We start from the raw sequence: 24,077 nt of genomic DNA on the forward strand, positions 1-24,077 counted from the left end.
CCACCGCACCCAGGACATTCACGAAGGTCCTATTGCCCGTGATAGCCCACTTGAGAGAGAGAGGACTGAGAGTCCACCATTACCTGGACGACATCCTGCTTCTCTCGGACAACAAGGAGTCTCTCATCCAGCATCGGGAAATCCTGGTCTCCACTTTACAGTCCCTAGGGTGGCTGATAAACTGGAAGAAAAGCAGTATCCATCCCACTCAGAGAATGGTCTTTTTGGGGGGCGAGCTAGACACGAGAGAGAACACGGTAGAGCTTCCAAGGGAGAAGATTCCTCCCTAATTCAGAAGGTGAAGAAGGCTATCTCGGCCAAGAGGCTACCGGTCAGAGCATGCCTCAGCATCCTGGGCTCCTTATCATCCACCATTCCGATGGTCCAGTGGGCACAATGGAACTCGAGGCCTTTCCAAACTTCCTTTCTGCGCCAGTGGAACGGTATCTCAATGTCCCAGTCGATTTACATCTCTCAGGAGGTCGCATCAACGGTGCTGGTGGTGGCAGTGATTCCCTTCTGGCCAAGGAGGTCGTGGTTTACTACCCTGATGCAGCTGAACATGGCAGATCCCCTGCCTCTCCCGTTGTCGTCGGACCTGCTCTCCCAGGGTCATCTTCTTCACCCGAACCCGGAGAAGCTACATTTGATGGCCTGGAGACTGAAAGGGCTAGGTACCTAGAGCAAGGCTGTTCCCAGAAGGTGGTGGATACCCTACTCCAGGCCAGGAGGCCTACCACGAATAACACGTACAGGCGAGTCTGGGAGAAGTTTATCGCTTTCACTCAACAGCAAGGTTGGGACTCATCCTCACCATCGGTGTCACAGGTCCTGGAGTTCCTTCAACTAGGTCTAGAGAAAGGCCTTAGGTCGAGTACCCTGAAGGTTCAAGTCTCGGCTCTGTCCGCCTTGACAGGAGTCAGATGGGCACAAGATCCCCTTGTGGTTCAGTTTCAACGGGCCTGTCTAAAACTGAGACCTCCTAGGAAACCTTCCTTCCCAGTCTGGGACCTCTCAGTCGTGCTGGAAGCCCTATCTAAGGAGCTCTTCTTTCCTAATGGGAGCATATCCTTATGGGATCTGACGCTGAAAGTCTTATTCCTGATAGCCATAACATCGGCTAAGAGAGTGTCGGAGATGCAAGATTTAATGGTCAGTGATCCATATCTGGTTGTCTTTCCAGACAGATTAGTCTTAAGACCTTCGGACCGATTCATCCCCAAGGTATCCTCATCCTTTCACTTCAACCAGGAGATTAACCTTCCAGCACTCAGTACGGAACAGGGCGATCCTCACCCTCTAGATGTCAAGGGTACTGTCCTGGAATATCTTTCGGCTACCAGGTCCATCAGGAAAACGGAAAGTCTCCTAATCATTCCGCATGGATTCAGGAGAGGTCAAGCGGCATCCTCACGCACCATTGCGTCATGGCTAGTAAAGACCATCAAAAAGGCCTACTCATTGAGTAATCATCAAGTACCTGAGGGCTTAAGGGCACACTCCACAAGGGCAGTGGCGACCTCCTGGGCGGCATATTGTAGAGTCTCGGCGGAGACAATTTGCAGAGCGGCCATCTGGTCTTCCAGTAAACACCTTTATGTCCCATTATAAGGTGGATTCTGCCTGTTTATCCACAGTGGATTTCGGAAGATCCGTTATCCAGGCCAATTCTTCTATTCTTTGTTAATAAACTTAGTTGAATTCCCACCCAGTCTTTGCGAGTTACTCCCCAAAGTGTATGCTGCCATGATGCGACAGGAAAACGGAAAATTGTATACTCACCTTTCCGTAATTTTCCTTTCCTGTCGTATCTTCATGGCAGCATACAATCTCCCACCCTTCTGAGGTGATATATACGGTGAATACTGGGGCGGGGGCCATCTCTACAATTTATAGCTATGAGGTCCTATCAAGTTGTGGAGGCGGAGTCACAACCCAAAGTGTATGCTGCCATGAGGATACGACAGGAAAGGAAAATTACGGAAAGGTGAGTATACAATTTTCCGTTTTCTCCCTCTCCTATAATTAATGGTCACTTCAATGGCCATAAACTTATAGAATTGTCCAGGTTCGGGGTCAACACACGCTCCTGCATCACTTCCGGTCGCCGGTTTTTGTGTCAGCAACAAATGCTTTAAATGTTTTTCACTGAATGTGAGTACCTTTCTTATGCTTTGGAAGCAATAAATTAGTTGAAACAATATTACACTATTTGGAATCCTTTTTCCTCTATGCTTTTATGGTATGTGAGAAAAGAGTGGAAACTGCCATTATATCAGGGAACATCGAGCCTCCAAAGTGCTACACAGTGGCAGATACTGTGAATGCTCCACACCCCAGGAGGGGGGAGAAATTCCGGTGAGCGCAGCCACAATAGGAGCACGGATAAGACACTCATGCTATGATCACCTTTGAATAGTGGAAATTATCAAAAATTGGTTTCACCAGCACAGAAGCACTTTATTTTGTACATTCATTGTTGGGATTATTTATATATTTTTTATTTATTTTAAATGCATATATTTAAATTAGGTTTTCACTAGCACAAAAACACTTTATTTGTACATTTATCAATGTGGTTTTTTATACCTCCATGAAAGTATTGGCACTAATTTAGTCCCATATCTATTTATTATTTGGGATTGCATATCTTATACGGATATTATATATTTTTTTGATCTTTTTGTTTGGAATTAAGTTTTCCTTTTTCATTAACACATATGAAGACATGTAGTATAATATGTTAATGCACCTTTATGCACATGCATGTGTCAGTGCACAATTTTATTTATTTATTCAATTGGATATATTTTGTTGACATTAGTAGTTTTTTGGCTTATTAAGGATAGCTGCACAATAGAACAGCGCCACATCTACTTCGTTTTCTTGTCATTCCACTACTACCGTACAAAACAGCAACTCCTTGCTGCAGCCAGGGAAAATGACACGCTAAATTTCTAATGCCGTGTACACACGATCGGAATTTTCCATCCAAGGTTTTTCCGAAGGAATTCCGCTCAAGCTTGCCTTGCATACACACGGTCACACAAAAGTTCTCTAAAAAGTTCCCTGAACTTTCGACAGTCAAGAAAGCAGTGACGTGCAACACTACGACGATCCGAGAAAATAAATTTCAATGCTTCCGAGCATGCGTCGAATTGTTTTCCGTGCATGCGTAGGAATTTTACGCATTGGAATTGCTACAGACATTCGGAATTTCCGACGGAAAAATAGAGAACCTGCTCTCAATCTTTTGCTGGCGGAAATTCCGCCAGCAAAAGTCCGATGGAGCATACACACGGTCGGAATTTCCGACCAAACTCTCACTTTTGCTGGCAGAATTTCTGATCATGTGTACGCGGCATTGAGCCACAACTACCAAATTTTCACAGACCTTTCCCAGCTGACAATCTCTAAATGGCGAGCTATGAAACCCTAGCTCCAAGAACTTCAACGCTTACATATCACCTATCAATGGGGTTGCCCTTTCCTCGGTCCGCTTCTCATATCAAGGCACTAAGTACACCTGTCGCTCTCCCGAGGAACTGCATTCCATCCTACAAGACCTGAAGCTAGTAGAGCCAGCACCTTCTACAGGAAGTTCCTGCCGAAGATCTGCCTCCAACTCTCCACGTAAAGCATCCTCCCCACTGGGCAAGCACATAAACCAGAGGTCACACAAAGGAGGTTGGTTCAACTCCCCAGCCCAAGAACAGGAAGATTCAATGGACTGACGGCAAAGTCTGCATCCTAGTCCCTTCTAGTCGCTCTATTTATGGGTGCAGTCCTTCTGTGGTTTCTTCACCCAAACTACCTGCCTGACTCAGGCCCCATGCAAGTATTATTCTACCTTTAAGTTGCGCATGTTCACAAATTTTCTGAGGTACCTTAGTGATGCTGTTTTTAATTCACTGTACCCTATACTTAAAAACGACATGCCCCTATTGCCTTTCTCCACTAGTCTGGAAGTTAAAGTTCATCTTTTGTTCTTATGGGGGCGGAGCATTCTACTCCCAGCTCATATGGTTATCCCCTTAGCCCTAATGGGCGAGGGCTCTTCTACTCTATACCATGTACTGAGCAGAATGTATGGCCTTTGGCCATTTAAGCCTTTTCATTGGCTATTCTTTTACAACCATCTATTGCACCCTCAATTTCTTTAAATTTGTATGTTGTATTGTTCAAATATGATTTCCTATATAACTATGGCAGAGGCTTCTTTGGTATTTTGTTGGGCTTCTATAGTTCTGAGTGTTCCTGGTTCAAAGCATCCAAGTCCCCTCTCACCCACCTCCGATTCACACACCTATGGACCACTTTCCAACTTGCCATACCCTATACCTTATACCCCACTACCAACTGAACTCTAGCACGCAAAGCTAAATAGGCCACGTAGACCCCTACTGGGCACCTTTCCTTAGTGCATATTGTTTGTTTACACATTTCTCTAGGCTCTTGTCTACCCCAGAGATAACTCATGCACCCTCCACCCACCTTGGACGCCCACCTATAATATGTGGATCTTCGACGGGGGCTCTTTAATCCCTGGTGAGGTACCAACCCCTCCACCAGGGGATCTATTTGTTAGCATTCCTGCTATGTTTGGTTTGTTTTGTTTGGTACTGTATTGTACTTTGACTCTACTTTTACACTCCTTCTTCGCTTTCCTAGGCTTTTCCTCCCCACCCCCTTTCCCCCCTCAGGTTGACCTGACCCGGCCATGCACCGGACCATCTGTCCTAATACCTAATATTACAAAGGTAACATGGCCCCCTTAAACATTCTTTCCCTGAATGTACAGGGACTCAACATACCGCAAAAATGTACAAAAGCTTTCTGACTCTTCACCTCACTAAAAGCGCACATCCTGTGCCTCCAAGAAACACACTTTACTCCGCACTCCACCCCCAAATTTTTATCACCACTTTTCCACAAGTCTAAAGAGCCTCTGACACAGCCAAACAACGGGGAGTCCTTATAGCCTTCCATCGCACCATCCCATTCACGCCTACTGACAAAATCAAAGATCCAGAAGGAGGGCGCTACTTAGTTTTCATTGGCCACTCCAGTCACCACTGTCTCCTACTATGCCCCGAACAAGCATCCAGTATTCTTCCTTCCACACCTCTTCCAGGTAGTGGCCTCCTACAAACTTGGTACAGTCATTATGTGTGGTGACTCGAATCAGGTCCTCTTCCCATTTCTCGACAAATCCCATATCTCCCTATTTGACAGCACAACTTTTGTCCAGACATAACCTAATGGCGGAAACTCAATCCGATCAAAATAAAATACATGTACTACTCACACCCCCACAAGTCTTTCTCCCGCATTGACCACACATTCCTTACTGTAGGCATGACTCCAGAAATCCTGAATTCCAAAATTATCTATCCCATGATGAGATCATAGCGCAGTCTACATCACTATAGCCTTCCCCGTGCCCAAGTCATACAATTTTGACTAGTGTCTCCCAGACACCACGCTCAAAAACCAAACACACTGCTTTGACATTGAATGCGCACTCAGAGAATACCTCTTTCAATGCCAATCCAAATTGTCCCCACTGACTCTGTGGGAGGCACATAAACCAATCTTGTGTGGGACATTTATGCGACAAGCGGCTCTATTCAATTAAGAATGTGACCTCTCTCCCAAACTTGAAACCACATTCAAACACCTGTCATGCGTTTTTTTTTTAGGCCGATCCTACACCAGCCACTAAACTTAAATTAGATAAGGCCAAACTCGAATATGAGCGACAAGGAAAAGCAGAAATGGAAGGCGCGCACACCTAGTGCATTACCAAAGATAATTTAATAATAAGAATTTTTCATATAAAAGTGAGTACTCACAAAATGCAACTGACAAAAGGCCATAAACACATGGACATGCACAGAACATGGGGTGCAGCTAATGCGTTTTGGGGTGCACCCCCTTCCTCAGAGCTAGACACTTTTCGGTGCGCTCCCGAAACTGCGTTTATGGCCTTTTGTCAGTTGCATTTTGTGAGTACCCACTTTTCTATAAAAAATTCTTATTAATAAAGTGGGGTTCCACCCAAAAAAACAAAAATACCTGAAAAATTGTAAAAAAAAACAACAAAAAAAATTTGAATATTTTTTTTTTTTTTTTTTACTTACCTCTAAATGCCTGTTGCTAGGTGGTCCCTCGTAGTCTGTCTCTTCCTTTGCCTGGGCTGGTGACATTACTTCCCCCTTGGCACAGGAAGGGCTCGGCTCTGCTCCCTCCTTCCTGTCAATAATCTGGGACCCATTACAGGTCCCAGGTGATTGAGCAGCCAATCACGGCGCGCGGCACCTCTCGCACATGCGCAGTGGGTGCCAGGCTGTGAAGCCACAGCCCGGAGCCCACAGTTGAAATGCCGGCGACGACGAGCGGAGGGGGGTGACGAGCGGGGCTTCGATCCCCCGCATCGCTGGACCCAGGGACAGGTAAGTGTCCAATTAAAAGTCAGCAGCTGCAGTATTTGTAGCTGCTGACTTTTAAATTTTTTTTTTTAATGGAGCCCCTGGGTGGAACTCCTCTTTAAATTATCTTTCTTAATGCACTAGGTGTGCGCGCCTTCCATTTCTGTTTTTCTTATAGTTCCTTTCGGATTACCCCATCTGAGGAAGGCAGCATCTACCCAGTTTTGGATACCATTTATACCTTTCACATTACCATTTTATCTGACATCTCTTATGCCGCGTACACACGGTCGGACTTTTCGTCTACAAAAGTCCAACGGACGCTGACGGACTAAAGCTGGCTGGTAATCCGATCGTGTGTGGGCTTCTCCGGACTTTCAACGGACTTTTTTAGCCTCAAATCCGACGGACTTTAGATTTGAAACATGCTTCAAATCTTTACGTCGTAAGTACGACGGACCCCGAAATCCGCTCGTCTGTGTGCTAGTCCGACGGACAAAAACCCATGCTAGGGCAGCTATTGGCTACTGGCTATGAACTTCCTTATTTTAGTCCGGTGTACGTCATCACGTACGAATCCGTCGGACTTTTGTGTGGTCGTGTGTAGGCAAGTCCGTTCGTAAGAAAGTCTGCCGCAAGTCCGCCGAAGGTACGTCGGAAGTCTGTCGGACAGGCTGTCGGACTTTTGTAGACGAAAAGTCCGACCGTGTGTACGCGGCATAACTCCATACCTTGGAAGACCTGTTAGTGCTGGAAGTGACTGTGTTTTTTTTGTATCTCGAATATGATCGAGTTTGTTGCTTTTTCTATATACCATGTTTTGTTACATGTTGTTTATTTGGATACAAACCCATGACTGGATTTAACATGTTATGCAATCATTATAAAGGAATAAACATTGTGTTTTTACACTAACTGCCTTTCTGTTGCCGCACATACCTCATTTAAAGTCCCATTTACCCCTTCTTTGTTTCTATTGATTAAGGGATGGAGACATATTCACATACGTTTCATTTTAAAGTTCCACAAAGCCACCCTCCCCCCATTTTGTTCATGTAGCGCCCACCTGTTTAGATGAGTACTATAATAGGAAGTTAGGTATGGAAATAGGTAAAAAAATGCCAGTATTTCACCCTGCGGTGCAAACTGGTGGGTTAGATTGTCATGGGAAGTTTACTAGAGTAGAGGAGGGTGTGACCCCTCTGCACTCTGCTTGGACAGTTTCCTCTATTTTCTAGGGTGTGGCCCGGAAGATAAGAAGAATACAAGTTTAGAGTGACAGGCAGTTCAGGAAGTCCCCTCTGGGCCAATCATTAATTTGTTTGGGCAGAGGCAGGACTTCTATAAAAGGCTTGGTCACATGCTTCCTGGGGTTCTTGTTGGAGGATGTAGGATCCAGGAGGATTCGTGTGGGTGCTCTACCCTGCAGGGGAGGGGAAGCATGCTTTGAAGCAAGAGAGATGCAGGAGGAAGAGAGACTGCAGGAAATCATTCTAAAGGTTGCCGTTACTGAGACACCAGGACTGGGAGAGGATCTTCTGTGCTGCATGGATGATCACTCAGCGACACATGTGAGTGTAACCCAGGGGAACAGAACTTCTGAGAGACTTTGCAGGGATTAGTGTGCGGGTTCAGGAGAACAGAGCTGGGCTTTAGAGAACTAATACCCTGGAGGAATCCGAAAGTCATTTCCTAAACGTTATTCAGAGTATCGTTCATGGAGTTAGAATCAAAAGGACTGTACAGTCAGGAAGTGGTGGCTAACAGGAGGAAGGAAAGATGCATTGCCATATGAGAGGTCATGCCAGATGGACGCTTCACTTTGTTTATTCTGGATTTAAAGTTGTATTTCTCATCACTCAAAAATACTGGAAGTTATTCAGAGTGACTTTCCAGTGCAGTGCAGCATTTCACTTGGAAACCGCAATAAAGTTGTACATAGTTTACTTTTCAATGACTGTCTGCATGTTCTATCTGGTTGAGGGAAAGGGGTGATGGAAAGCACTTCAGGCTAGAACAAACTTTTGGCCGCTCCTACGGGAGTAGGGCGCTTCATTCATATAGCTAACTATTGTGTCTTTCCTTCCTACACCCATGTCAGTTGGGTCACACCTGGGGGTCCACCCTCCCCCCTTTCTTACATAGTTACATAGTTAGTAAGTTTGAATAAAGACACCAGTCCATCCAGTTCAACCTAAGTGAGTGTGGGTACGTGTCTACAATTGTCCCTATCCATTGTGTCTTCCTTCTACCTTCTCCTCTTTTCTTCCCTCTTAAACCCTCCAACCTTGGGCTCGGATCTGCTCAACTATGTACTATGTTGTCTATATCCTGTCAAAGGTCATTTTCTTGCATCTGAGCTCTCGCGTTCCCATGATAGTTCATGGTACTAGCTCAGTTTTCTGGCCTCAACTAGATTACCTATTATATAGTGCTTTATTTATTTTCTGTGGGAGTCTGCCAAGCAAAATAGGTGAGTTGGAAGCTTTGGTGCATGAAGAGAAGTATGATCTAATTTATATTGCTGAATCTTGGTTTTACTCTTCACATAACTGGGCTATTACTATTCCTGACTATGCACTCTTTCAGAGAGACAGGGTAGAAGGGAAAGGTGGTGGTGTCTGTCTCTATGTGAGAAGTGATCTTAAAGCGAGCGTGAAAGAGGACCTAGTTGATGGAGATGAACCTGAAGCAATATGGGTGGAACTGCATATACAGTAGATGTGGAAAGTTCAAAGTTAATCATTGGAGTTTGTTATAGGCCACCCAGTGTTAATGAGGAGGTGGAGATTCACCTTCTTGCACAGATGGGAATGGCTGGGATGGTAATAATAATGGGGGATACCTACCCTGACATTGACTGGAGTAATGATTGGAGTAATGGCACTGCTGGAACAGTTAAAGGTGCAAAAATGTATAAACCTATTACAATTTTTTGGTCCAGTTCATAGAGGCCCTGACTAGGAATGATGCTCTGTTGGACCTGGTAATATCAAACCATGCAGAGCTTATTATTAATGGTCATATAACAGAACATCTGCGTAGCAGTGACCATAACATGATTTCATTTAATGTTAGCTGTAAGCAACAAACAGATACGGGAAAGATACGAACACTTATCTTTTTCCAAGGATGAGGGCTGTTCTCCAAGACTTAGATGGGGAGGAAATATTGGCATCGAACAAAGAACAGAAATGGGAATTCTTCAAAGCGACTGTATGTGAACATACTGCAAAGTACTGTATATTCCCGTGTGCAATAAAACACTAATGGCTGTATTAGATCAAAAGGGTGCTTCTAGTAAATACTGCGCAAAGGGTCTGTGATATTTCAGTTTTTCTTTTTTAATAAATCTGCAAAAATGTCAACAATTCTGTGTTTTTCTGTCAATATGGGGTGCTGTGTGTACATTAATGAGGAAAAAAAAATGAACTTAAATGATTTTAGCAAATGGCTGCAATATAACAAAGAGTGAAAAATTTAAAGGGGTCTGAATACTTTCCGTCCCCACTGTACATAGTTATATCCCATGATTATATCCTTACAGGTTCCCTTTTACTTTATATATAAGCATGGGCATTGTGCACAGAAGAATTACAAGAGATTCTACATATGTCAACATATCAAAACTCAAAGCAGAGAGGAAATATAACGTAATGTCCAAATAACGATTCAGGAATTTGTTTCTAAGGTGTCAAAATTAATGAACTTCCAGAGACTACAGTTGGACAAGTTAGTTACAGCCAGCTACCATTTTTGAAGCACTGGCTACGTGCCACTTAACATTTTTTCACCACTAAAAGGCATCATTACAGAAAAAACTGATTGCAGATGAGATTATGATTATGAAGATCTGAAAACCTGCTATTAATGAACCTGGTCAAAAGATTGCAAGACATGACCAAAGGATGTAGTTGTTTTTGCTACACTATATATTGTATATTGCTTTACAAATGCAATGTTCCAGTGACCTGTCTGCCATGCTAGGCTATATTCATTAGCATTATACATTACGCAAAAATAAGTCTTTAAATTTGGCTACCACTCAATTATGCCCCGTTTTTTCGACGGAAAATGTGTGATAGGACCTTGTTGTCGGAAATTCCGACCGTGTGTGGGCTCCATCACACATTTTCCATCGGAATTTCCGACACACAAAGTTTGAGAGCTTGTTATAAAATTTTCCGACAACAAAATCCGTTGTCGGAAATTCCGATCGTGTGTACACAAATCCGACGCACAAAGTGCCATGCATGCTCAGAATAAATTAAGAGATGAAAGCTATTGGCTACTGCCCCGTTTATAGTCCCGACGTACGTGTTTTACATCACCGCGTTTAGAACGATTGGATTTTCCGACAACTTTGTGTGACCGTGTGTATGCAAGACAAGTTTGAGCCAACATCTGTCGGAAAAAATCCATGGATTTTGTTGTCGGAATGTCCGATCAATGTCCGACCGTGTGTACGGGGCATAACAGAGAGGTTGAATGTAAAAAAAAGGAGATAGACACCACCGTAAAGATTATGGATCCCTATCATGACCTTTGTCTAAAATATTTTAAACGATTGGTACATTTTTGTTTCCACCTACTTCTTTTTAGTTGCAAATAATCTTCAGAATTTAGTTTGGTCCCTGCATCCTGCCCTTCAGTGGAATAATTGGTAGTAATATTGTCAAGGTAATCATCTGGATGGTCAGTAAGTGCTATGGTATTTCCTGCAGATCAAATTTAGATATGTTAGATTATTCAAAAAACAGTGCAAAGAACAATAGAGATCTGCAAAGGATGGCAACCTCCCAGGGGCATGAATAAAATGGTCACACCATCATAGATAGTAAGCCCAGAAATCCTAACTGAAACACCCCTCACATTTTTGTAAATATTTTATTATATTTTTTTATGTGACAACACTGAAGAAATTACACTTTGCTGCAAAGTAAAGTAGTAAGTGTACAGCTTGCATAACAGTGTACATTTGCTGCCCCCTCAAAATAACACAAAACACAGCCATTAATGTCTAAACCGCTGGCAACAAAAGTGAGTACACCCCTAAGTGAAAATGTCCAAATTGGGCCCAAAGTTTCAAAATTTTGTGTAGTCACCATTATTTTCCAGCATTGCGTTTTAACCCTCTTGGGCATGGAGTTCACCAGAGCATTACAGGTTGCCACTGGAGTCCTCTTCCACTTATCCATGACGACATCACAGAGCTGGTGGATATTGGAGACCTTGCGCTCCTCCACCTTCAGTTTGAGGATTCCCCACAGATGCTCAATAGGGATTAGGTCTGGAGACATGCTTGGCCAGTCTATCACCTTTACCCTCAGCTTCTTTAGCAAGCCAGTGGTCGTCTTGGAGGTGGGTATGGGGTTGTTATCATGTTGGAATACTGCCCTGTGTCCCAGTCTCCAAAGGGAGGGGATCATGCTCTGCTTCAGTATGTCACAGTACATGTTGGCACCCATGGTTCCCTCAATGAACTGTATCACTCATGCAGCCCCAGACCATGATATACCCACCACCATGCTTGACACACTTGTCTTTGTACTCCTCACCTGGTTGCTTCCACACACATTTCATTATCTGAACCAAAATATCTGAACCAAATAAGTTTATCTTGGTCTCATTAGACCACAGGACATGGTTCCAATAATCTATGTACTTAGTCTGCTTGTCTTCAGCAAACTGTTTGCGGACTTTCTTGTGCATCATCTTTAGAAGAGGCTTTCTTCTGGGACGACAGCCATGCAGACCAATTTGATGCAGTGTATGGCGTATGGTCTGAGCACTGAGAGGCTGACCCCCCACCTGTTCAACCTCTGCAGCAATGCTGGCAGCACTCATATGTCTATTTCCCAAAGACAACCTCTGGATATGACGCTGAGCATGTGCACTCAACTTCTTTGGTCGACCATGGTGAGGCCTGTTCTGAGTGGAACCTGTCCTGTTAAACCGCTGTATGGTCTTGGCCACAGTGCTGCAGTTCAGTTTCAGGGTCTTGGCAATCTTCTTATAGCCTAGGCCATCTTTATGTTGAGCAGAAATTCTTTTTTTTAGATCCTCAGAGAGTTCTTTGCCATGAGGTGCCACGTTGAACTTCTAATGACCAGTATGAGAGCGTGAAATCGATATCAAATTTAACATACCTTTTCCATATTCACCGGAGACCTTGTAACACTAACGGGTCACATGACACTGGGGAGGGAAAATGATTGGGCCCAATTTGGACATTTTCACTTAGGGGTGTACTCAATTTTGTTGCCAGCGGTTTAGACATTAATGGCTGTGTGTTTAGTTATTTTGAGGGGACATCAAATTTACACTGTTATACAAGCTGTACACTCACTACTTTACATTGAAGAAAAGTGTAATTTCTTCAGTGTTGTCACATGAAAAGATATATTAAAATGTTTACAAAAATATGAAGGGTGTACTCGCTTTTGTGAGATACTGTAATTACTGTTTAGAGAAAACTCAATCATACACTATCTTCTGGTTAAAAAAACACCCAAATGTACACTGTCTCTGTTTTCCATTATGGTTTCTAAAATGTTTCAGTGTTATAAATTAGGCATGTTATCCCACCGACAGCTGGTTTTCGTTCAAGGCAGAAATTTAAGAGGGACACCATGTGCACTTACCTGAAACACATCTTAAGACAGTGCAATTGGAATAGTCTCCTATAATGTTTTCCAGTTGCTCAAAATCAAATTTCTCGAGTACCTGTACAAGTGCCTGCTTATGTTTGGTACAGGTTTCCGAAACCTAAAATAAATGTAGAGTATATTATAAAGTAATGTAATATGATGTTCTTTGCTTCTATTTGTCCACAATGAGGTAGTCATGCATGGGACATTTTTTAACACAGATAATTCTGGCCAGTACCGCATATGTTGGAGTAGTAGGCAACTTTCAGAGTTTGATACATTGTTATTTAAACTTATGTAAATTACCGGTAAGCACATGTCAAAAATATTGTCACATGGAATAAGTAAATATGCTTTAAAACAAGCTCATGGCTGACTTTTTTAACTGAAGGTGTTGCAGCATAATTCATCCTTAGAATGAAAGTACTTTTAGTTTAATTTCAGCAGTTCAGTTCTTTTTTTTCCCTCCTCCCAACAGTGACTGAGCAGTCTTCCAGCCCTCTAATCTCTAATATAATGTAATCACAGAGCATATGCATGGGAAGAGAGGGGAAAACAGAATGCTAAGACCAGACCTGATTGCTTACTAACTGGCATCAAGAATCTAACTTTCTGAATATCAATAGCCTGGCCACTATTCGACTTTAAACTATAAGCCAGTGACCCACCAAACTCAATCTGTTTTCTTACAAAAACTGTGACAGAGGCTGAGACAGGGTAAAAAAGCCCTTTACAGAAAAAACGGACTGATCAGACATATTCATATTTTTAAAAAGTTGCTTGAAGCAACAGAAAGGCAGATAAAGGTAATTGTGATTAACTTCACAAAAATTGTAATATATAGGAAAGTATAATAAAATATCAATTACCGTAAATATACATTGTTAGGCTCAATGCATACTATCAGCTGAAAAAAAACGGCAGAAAAATGCCAGAACAAAAACACTCATTTAGCATTTTGTTCTGGCGTTTAGCTCTTTTTGTGCCGACGTTCAGCAACTAGCAAGTTGTTAAGGAGTCGGCAACCACCGCTTCCTTCACAACCAATGACTCATCAGCTGTCAGCAGGATTCCACACTGACAGCTGAATGTAAAAAAGAATGCCGGCATTAAAAAATTAATGAACACTTGGGCCCCCCCCCCCAATCCATACCAGGCCCTTTGGGTCTGGTACAAATTTTAAGGGAGTCCCATGTCAAAATTGAAAAAAAATAAAAAAAATCATACCAGACCCTTATACAAGCATGCAACCTGGCAGGCCAAGAAAGGGGGGGACAAGCGGGCTCCCCTCTTCCTGAACCATACTCGGCCACATGCCCTCAACATGGAGGGGGTGAACTGCGGCAGGTGGCCCCCCCCAAAGCATCTTGTCCCCATGTTGATGGGGACAAAGGCCTCTTCCCCACAACACTGGCCAGTGGTTGTTGGAGTCTGTGGGCAGGGGGCTTATTGGTATCTTTACTAAGGGGGCACGGCGCCTCCAACACTGAGAACTGAGCGATCGAACACCGCTGATCACTCGCTTCTCACAGCTCTGTGAGCAGAGTGCTGCTGACTGTCAGTCAGCAGCTCTCTGTTCTGCCTCACTGGAGCGCTGGGCTGTGGAGGGGTGGGAATGTCCGCCTCAGGCTCTCAGCAGCTCACTGAGAGGCTAAACTGGGTGCTGGTCCAGGGATCTGGGCAGATCCTGACAATATGGTCGTGATGATGCCTGAGCTTGGACCGACTCTGTGAAAACAGTCGACTGCTGAAAACAGGTCACAGGAGTGCAAAACGAACTGCAGTCCTGTGATTTACAGGCAAAGTACAGCCAAATGAGCTGCACTTCCCCTTCAATTTCCTGCAGTCGCTCTCAATATACTTTATCCCCGAAACCTTTCACCATTTTTGTTACCCCTATATGGACTTGTTCTATTTTATCAATATCTTTGTGTAAGTGAGGTTTCCAGAACTGGACACAGTATTCTAAATGAGGTCTCACTAAAGATCTATATAGGGGAATCATAACCTCCTTCCTCCTGCTGGTGATCCTTCAAGTAATACATTCTATAATGCTATTCGCTTTTTCCACTGCTTGGTCACACTGCTCATTTTGCAATCATCTGAAGTACAGTAAGTATCCCCATCTTTTTCTTCTGTAGTGCTGGCTAACACTGTATTCCCATTGTTGTACTCTCTCGAGAGATTATTTTCCCTTGGTGAATTATTTTACATTACGAAACATTGAACTGCAGTCCCCACTGCTTTGACCAATCTTCCAGCAATGCCAAATCATGTTCCAGGTTACAGACACCTCCAGGAATATCAACCCCATTATACATCTTTGTGTCACCAGCAAAAAGACATACTTTGCCCAACAAACTTTTTGTTATATCATTTACATGTAGCTTAAATAGAACAGAACCTAATACAGAGCCTTGTTGTACACCACTAGTGACTGCTCTCTGTTTTGAGTGAACCCCATTTACAACCACAAATTGGTATCTATCCTTTAACCAGGGGCGTTGCTAGGTAGCAAAAAGACCAGGGGCTTCAGCCCGAAGTCAGAGCCCAGCACCGGGGGGGGGTGATAATGCGGCAGACGTTGTGGGGTTGTATGGAGGGGGGTGTTACCTACCTGACATACACTGACCTACCTGACACACACTGACCTACCTGGCTGACATACACTGACCTACATGACATACCTGAAACGTACTAACCTACCTGACATACACTGACCTACCTGACATACACTGACCTACATGACATGCACTGACCTACCTGACACGCACTAACCTACCTGGCTGACATACACTGACCTACATGACATACCTGAAACGTACTAACCTACCTGACATACACTGACCTACCTATCTGACATACACTGACCTACATGACATGCACTGACCTACCTGACACACACTAATCTACCTTGCTGACATACACTGACCTACATGACATACCTGACACGTACTGACCTACCTGACATGCACTGACCTACCTGACATACACTGACCTACCTATCTGACATACACTGACCTACTTGACACACACTGACCTACCTATCTGACATACACTGACCTACCTGGCTGACACACACTGACCTACATGGCATACACTGACCTACCTGACACACACTGACCTGCCTGGCTGACATACACTGACCTACATGACATACCTGACACGCACTAATCTACCTGATACGCACTGACCTACCTGACACACACTGACCTACCTATCTGACACACACTGACCTACCTATCTGACCTACCTGACACACACTGGCCTACCTATCTGACCTACCTATCTGACATACACTGACACACACTGACCTACCTATCTGACATACACTGACCTACCTATCTGACATACACTGACCCACACTGACATGCACTGACCTACCTGTCCTTGCCCCCCTTAAAGCCCAAGTTTATTTATTTAAAATTAGCCAAGGGGCAGTCAAATCATCAATTGCAGCCACTGTGCCCGTCAAATGCAGCCACTGTGCCCGTCAATTGCAACCACTGTGCCCCATCAATTGCAACCACTGTGCCCCATCAATTGCAACCACTGTGCCCCGTGAAATGAAGCCACTGTGCCCATCAAAAGATAGAATAGAGAGAATAGAGACAGAGAAGAAGAGAGAGAGAAGGAGAGAAGGAGAGAAGGGGAGAAAGGGAGAAAGCGAGAGAGAGAAGGAGAGCGAGAAACACAGAGAGAGAGTGACACCTTTTTTTTTTTTTTTTTTAAATCTTCGTTCTGTCCCACTCCCAGTCACAGCCACCATGGCCTTTATTCAGCGTGACTCTGGAGGTTGAGGGAGAAGCAGGCGTCGCGTTCTCCTGATCTCCTTCTGCTTTCCTCAGGCCAGGCGGCATATCACTCCGCCTGTCAGTCAGTGCAGTGGGCGGCGCCGCAACGGCCGAATCACACAGGTAAATTGCGGCTGCCGCCGCTGCTGTCTAACCTGTTTTCTCTACCTTTCTCTTCACTGCAGAAGCCAAACCTGTACACTTTAGAGGTGCATGGCAAAACATTCTGGAAAAAAAATCTGCATGGCAAATATTAGCACAACACATTTTGGAATGGATTTACACCTCTATTCATACATTATTATATGTGTATGGCGACTGCACAGTATATGTTTAAATAAGATTGGAGTGCATTAATACTTTATCCTTTGCGGTTTCCACCATCATTCACAATTCTTTTTTCACATTTAAATTAATATACACTATAGGATTGTAAAGACCTGGGAAACCTTTGGGTGCACTAAGGAGAGCAATAATGCAGGACGCTTTATTGGTGAGTGTTACCCCCCATAATACAGGGGTCAGTGTTACCCCTCTATAATTTAGGGGCCCCCCATAGAGGACCTCCATTAGATCAGAGTCCCCTTATATCAGTGCTCCTCTTAGAGACCCAAAAAAATTAAAATGGAAAAAATGCAGCACAACCTCCCCCTATAATTATATTCATATATGGAAAAAATAGTTGTAAATGATGGTGGAAACCCCCAAGGATAATCCAAGTATTAATACACTCCAATCTTATTTAAACATATACTGTGCAATCTCCACACACATATAATAATGTATGAATAGAGGTGTAAATCTCCAATTCATTCCAAAATGTGCTAATATCCAATTTACTTTTTCGGATATTAGCAAAACACATTTTGGAATGGATTTACACCTCTATTCATACAGTATTATATGTGTGTGGCGATTGTACAGTATATGTTTAAATAAGATTGGAGTGTATTAATACTTGGATTACCCTTGGGGGTTTCCACCATCATTCACAATTATTTGTTCACATTTAAATTAATATAATTATAGGGGGAGGTTGCACTGCATTTTAATTTATTTTTGCATAGTTTTTTTTCGAGGAATTTTAGTTTTATTATAGGTGTTTTTTTTTTTTTTGTTTTTTTTTAGATCAGAGTCCCCTATATCTGATCCTCTTTAGAGACAAACCGTCAGTCTCTAAGGGGGGTGCTGATATAAGGGGACTGTAATATAATGGGTTTCTCTGAGGAGAGGGAAGGGTAGGTAATATAAGGACAAACTGATCTAATGTGGGTGCTGATATAAGGAGAGTTCCCCTTATTTAGTAGAGGTCTCTACGGAGGGGAGGTGGGGGTGCTGATCTAATGGCGGGTGCTGACTGCTGATCTAATGGGTCACCAGCAGTCAGCACCCCCTCTACATTATCTCAGAGTCCCCTTATATCAGCACCCCCCTTAGATATCTCTAATAGATCAGTAACCCCTCCCCCCATCAGTGTCCCCTGCCCCTAAAGACCCCCATTAGACTGCCTTACCGAGAGCCGTTTAGAGTCAGGAAGTGTTTGGGGCCGGAGTTTGGGGGCGGAGCGAAGCTGCTCTTCTGTAGTGCCATTTTCCTTCTTTCCATTGTGTGGGGGGGCTTGGGGAGAAGGCAAAGTAGAGTCAGATGCTGTATCGCTGTGCCCACTGTGTCGGCAGGACACATTTGAATTGGTACACTCACTCACAGGGCTGCTGTTAGGAATCATGGGGCCTCCACCCCCTGAGGGGGGAAAAGAGGTGGGGGGAGGGAGGTGAGAGAGGAGGAGGCAGGAGAGAGAGGGGGTGCTGAGACAGAGGAGGGTGGTGCTGACAGAGAGGCGGAGGGCTGACAGAGAGGGGGACGCTGACAGAGAGGGGGGTGCTGACAGAGGGGGGGGTGGGCTGACAGAGAGGGGGGTGCTGACAGGGGGTTCGGGTGACAGAGAGGGGGGTGCTGACAGGGGGGTGGGCTGATAGAGAGGGGGGTGCTGACAGGGGGGTGGGCTGACAGAGAGGGGGGTGCTGACAGGGGGGTGGGCTGACAGAGAGGGGGGTGCTGACAGGGGGTGGGCTGACAGAGAGGGGGGTGCTGACGGGGGGGTGGGCTGACAGAGAGGGGGTGCTGACAGGGGGGTGGGCTGACAGAGGGGGGGGTGGGCTGACAGAGAGGGGGGTGCTGACTGGGGGGTGGGCTGACAAAGGGGGGGTGCTGACAGGGGGTGGCTGACAGAGAGGGGGGTGCTGACTGGGGGGGTGGGCTGACAGAGAGGGGGCTGCTGACAGAGAGGGGGGTGTTGACTAGGGGGGTGGGCTGACAGAGAGGGGGGTGCTGGCAGGGGGGGTGGGCTGACAGAGAGGGGGTGCTGACAGGGGGGTGGGCTGACAGAGAGGGGGGTGCTGACAGAGGGGGGTGCTGACTGGGGGGGTGGGCTGACAGAGAGGGGGGGTGGGCTGACAGAGGGGGGGTGCTGACAGAGAGGGGAGCTGACTGGGGGGGTGGGCTGACAGAGAGGGGGGTGCTGACAGGAGGGGTGTTCTGACAGAGGGTGTGGGCTGATACAGAGGAGTGGGCTGACAGAGAGGGGGTGGGCTAACAGAGAGGGGGGTGCTGAAAGAAAGGGGCGGGATGACAGAGGGGGGTGGCTTACAGAGAGGGGCACGCTGACAGGCTGGAGGAAGGGCAGATAACAGACCTCAGTAAAGAGGAGACACATCATGCGCCAGGCAGGGAGGCGGGACTCCTGGTGGCCAAGATCACCCACAGTCCAGCCCAGCCTCCACATGTGACCATTTGCCACCTCCACCGGGCCAATCACAGACATGTCCACCGCCTGCACAGCCAATCACAGAGCGCCCGCTGCCCAGCCCTTGTATGTGACAGAGTGTAACACAGATGTCAGTGGGCACAGGAATCGGGATGCGCCGCTCTCGATCTTGCGGCCGGGGCCACTGGTCACAGGACAGCTGAGGATCATGTCTGTATGCAGCCGCGCTGCAAAACTAAGCAGGGAGAAGAGGTGAGCGCTGCGGGGGGGATGAGGGACGTGGCGGTCCGATGGCTCAGTGCCTGTACATGCCTGCTCGTCTCTCCTCCACCTCCAATGCCGCCCGCCGCAGCCGCGACCCGCCCGCTAGTTTCTCCTCCACACCCGCCGCTGAGACTCGGGGCTATGGGCTCCAGATTCGGGGCTCCAGCCTCGATAGCCACCCCCTGGCGACGCCTCTGCCTTTAACCAACCGCATATCCACTGAGCCACCCAAGGGTTAAGTAATACCTTGTACAACTTTTGTACAGTATTAGATCATTATGTGGAACTGTATCAAATGCCTTTCGGAAATCAAGAAATGCTATGTCCACAGCAACACCCTGGTCCAAAACATTGGTAATATAGTCAAGAAATTCAGTCAGATTCATCTGACATGATCTGCCTTCAGTAAAGCCATGCTGCTTTGGCTCCAGCAAGTTGTGTATTTTTATATGATCAATGATCCTTCTTTTCAGGAGTGATTCCATTAACTTGACTAAAACTGATGTTAAACTCACTGGCCTGTGATTGCCAGCTTCTACCTTTCTGCCCTTCTTGTGGATAGGTACAATGTTAGCTGTTTGCCAATCATGGGGAACAAATTCTGTTAGAAGAGATTAATTAAAAAGATCAGTTAATGGTCCAACAACTATATCTCAAAGTTCTCTTAGAACTCTGGGATGAATACCATCAGGGCCCATTGCTTTATTAAGCTTTAACCGAGCCAGTTGCTCTGCTACCTCTGTCTCCAGAAATCCTAAAAAGTAACCCTTATTACTAGAACCAATATGTTTCCACAACTTGTTATTGTTAGTGCAATTTATTTCTGACAAAATAGAGCGAACAAACCATGGACTTTTTAGGCACCAACACAACTAAGGGTATATAAAAAAATTTAAAAGATGTATTTCACATCTTAAAAAAACAAGGAAAGTGTCATAAAATCACATAATTTATATATACACAAGATAAGCTACTATAGTAGTCACAGGACCCACACCAATCCTACACAGATGCATTTGTCTCAGCCAAAAGGGTGTAAGGCTGTCACTGCCCAGGAAAAGTTTTGTGTGTATTGACGTAGCTTATTGAAGCTTAACATATTTCATGACAGTGCACTTCCTCAGGAGCTGGAATGTATACTCTAGGTCACATGTGTCAAACTGGCATCCCTCCAGCTGTTGCAGAACTACAGGTTCCATGAGGCATTCAAGGCTGACAGTTACAAGCATGATTACCACAGGCGAGGCATGATGGGAGTTGTAGTTCCACCACTGCTGGAGGGCCACCAGTTTGACACACCTGCTCTAGGTAAATAAAAGTAGATAATGAAAAACTAGTAAAGAACATATAGTAAATACTGTAAATATAATAATAACAATTTTCCAATTAATGCTGGGGCCAAAAGCGCATTCAGGCACAGAGTGATACAGTGGATATGGGAACACATGCATACAGCCCATCACTGCCCATTGGGGCTTCCCGGCCTGGCATAATATCATGCTGTTAACCGTAGGGTTACATGTGTACAAACCAATACAAGGATATTAATGTAAGGTACATCAAAACCAAATTTTCTATGCTAGCCACACATTGGGTAACATTATTAGTGACTTACTGTAGATACTTAAAGGGTTTACATTTCAGTAAAGCAGAGTATACAACTCCTAATCAGTAGTGCATGCGCTTGGTACAATAGGGTCCCTTGGAAACATCATCCGATAAAGAGGAGATCTATATATTCCATGGAAGAAACATGAGACACATATGTCCTAAGATAAAAACGATATCATAGCCCCAAGAAACAACTGCCGCTTGCTTAAAGGGGTTAACATGGTAAAACTAATATTATGTCCTTTCAAAGTGTAGGCAGCAATGGAATTAAAGGTGCACAAATATAGAAAAGCCTGTGCATCCCAAGGTGTCAGGCATCCGAGAACTTGAAAAGCCCTGTCAATTGAGCAGTCCTCCAAATACATAAACAGTGCCAGTGTAAGTAATCTGGAATATAGCATGGAGAGTCACATTGGAAAGGTTCCCATAAAGTGTTAAATAACCACAGCTTGTGGAATAACATCAGCCAGCTTCCAAGAGACATTCACTGGAGCAGCGGGTGCTGACAGGTGCAACCGTGCACCCATTTATATGCATGTGTCCCCGCCGGGACGCCCAATGCTGCCAGATATTACATCATCCGACCCCATATCCACTGTATCACTCTATCTGCGCCTGAATGCGGTTTTGGCCCCAGCACAAATAGAAAAAATTGATATTATTATAATTAGTGTATGTATTTACTATATGTTCTTTACTAGTTTTTCATTATGAACTTTTATTTACCTATGTATACATACAAGCTGCAGAGGTAGTGCTCTGTCGTGAAACATGTTGAGCTTCAATAAGCTATGTCAATACACGCCAATTTTTCCTGGACAGTGACAGCCTTACACCGTTTTTGCTGAGATGAATACATCTGTGTAGGATTAGTGTGGGTCCTGTGAACAATATAGTATTTAATATAGTAGCTTATCTTGTATATCTGGGCTTAATTATGTGATTTTATGACACTTTCCTTGTCTTTTAAGATGTGAAATAAATTTAGTAATTTTTTTATAAACTCTAATGCCCCGTACACACGGTCGGACTTTGTTCGGACATTCCGACAACAAAATCCTAGGATTTTTTCCGACGGATGTTGGCTCAAACTTGTTTTGCGTACACACGGTCGCACAAAGTTGTCGGAATTTCCGATCGCCAACAACGCGGTGACGTAAACCACGTACGACGAGGCTAGAAAAGGCCAGTTCAGAACCAAGCGCGGCACCCTTTGGGCTCCTTTTGCTAATCTTGTGTTAGTAAAAGTTTGGTGAGAGACGATTCGCGCTTTTTCAGACTCCTGGCTTTCAGATCGTTTTCTGCGGTTCAGTTTATGCTTGTGGGTTTGTATCTGCTCTTCAGTACGTGCAAGCAAGTTCCGCGTGACTTTAAGTAGTCATTGTATTCTTGTTCGTTCGTTACTGTTTTTCAGGTCGGTCTTCACAGGCCTTGCTGTTCTTCAGTGCGTTCTGTTACTTCGTTCTGAGCAGCCGACCGTTTTCTAGCCATGTTGCGTATACGTACTCCTCGTAGAGTTCATGCTGTGCGGGGGCTTGGTGTTGGGGTCCTGACCTTGACACAAGTCCATGAACAGGGTGAGGAGGAGTTCATGGACCAAGAATTGGTTGCTTCAGCGTGACCAGTTCTCTCATATGCCTTTTGCTCCGTGAGAATAATCCTGATGATTTCAGGAACTTTCTCAGGATGACGGACCCCGTGTTTCACCGTCTGCTGGCTTCGCTGACCCCTTATATTAGCAGGCAGGATACCTGCATGAGGCAAGCCATCACTCCGGAGCAGAGGCTGGTCGCTACCCTGCGGTACTTGGCGACAGGGAGAAGCCTGCAGGACCTCAAGTTCTCGACAGGCATCTCCCCCCAAGCTCTGGGAATCATTATCCCAGAGACCTGTTCTGCCATCATCCAGGTCCTGCAGAAGGAGTATATAAAGGTAAGATTTTTATCCTTTAATCTCACATTTTTTTGTATTTAATGATTGATAATATTGATAATATATTGTATTTCTTTCCTCATTCCCTAATTACCATGATTGGAATATGCTGGGAACGTCCCCTTTGTCCTCATGCATGCTGGATTTTTATGTAATTAATTTTTTAGTCCTTCATACAGATTGGCCTTCAATAACCTCCCCAGCATGTTCTCCTGCCCTATATTCACCTCATGTAGTCACTTAACAATGTATTTTATCAGCTCCATAGTAGTGCTTTACCCCAAACACCCCCTAAAATGTTTAGAAATGTGATTTGTGCTTTAAATTCAGGCAGAGTGCCAGAGACTTTTTTTTTGGAGTGTCCCCAAATCATTTTTATTAACCCTCCCTCCCCCCAACTGCTAATTCGGCTGATCCAAATTCTCTATCTATCCTCAATCATCTATCTGCTGACTTTGCCAAACCCATACACACTATACCCATCTCTTTTGTGGTCAGATTTATGGATGAATTACCCAAAGCATGTAGTGCAAGGGCCTGCCTGTCTACTTTCAAATGGTACTGTTTAAAGTTTTTATATCCTATCATTATCTTGACAGGTAATAGCAGAACGTCCAAATGTCCCCAAATA

The 24,077-nt window shown here is 44.7% G+C and overlaps 1 protein-coding gene across 10 annotated transcripts in view; it reads right to left on the reverse strand.

Moving 5' to 3' along the window:
- FLT3LG (fms related receptor tyrosine kinase 3 ligand) overlaps positions 1-24,077 on the reverse strand; it is a 711,034-nt gene that overhangs the window by 175,396 nt on the left and 511,561 nt on the right. For all 10 annotated transcript variants that reach the window (XR_012236338.1, XR_012236339.1, XM_073602344.1 and 7 more), the window contains 2 exons: positions 13,076-13,199; positions 11,024-11,149 (listed from right to left, as the gene is read on the reverse strand). Coding sequence is in view for 8 of the 10 variants with exons in the window: in XM_073602344.1 (XP_073458445.1) it covers positions 11,024-11,149; positions 13,076-13,199 (250 nt within the window). In the remaining 2 variants the exon portion in view is untranslated. The remainder of the gene's footprint in view (positions 1-11,023; positions 11,150-13,075; positions 13,200-24,077) is intronic.

The sequence above is a fragment of the Aquarana catesbeiana genome, linkage group LG10 (genome assembly GCF_042186555.1).
Source record: "Aquarana catesbeiana isolate 2022-GZ linkage group LG10, ASM4218655v1, whole genome shotgun sequence".
In the NCBI taxonomy this organism is placed as follows: Eukaryota; Metazoa; Chordata; class Amphibia; order Anura; family Ranidae; genus Aquarana; species Aquarana catesbeiana.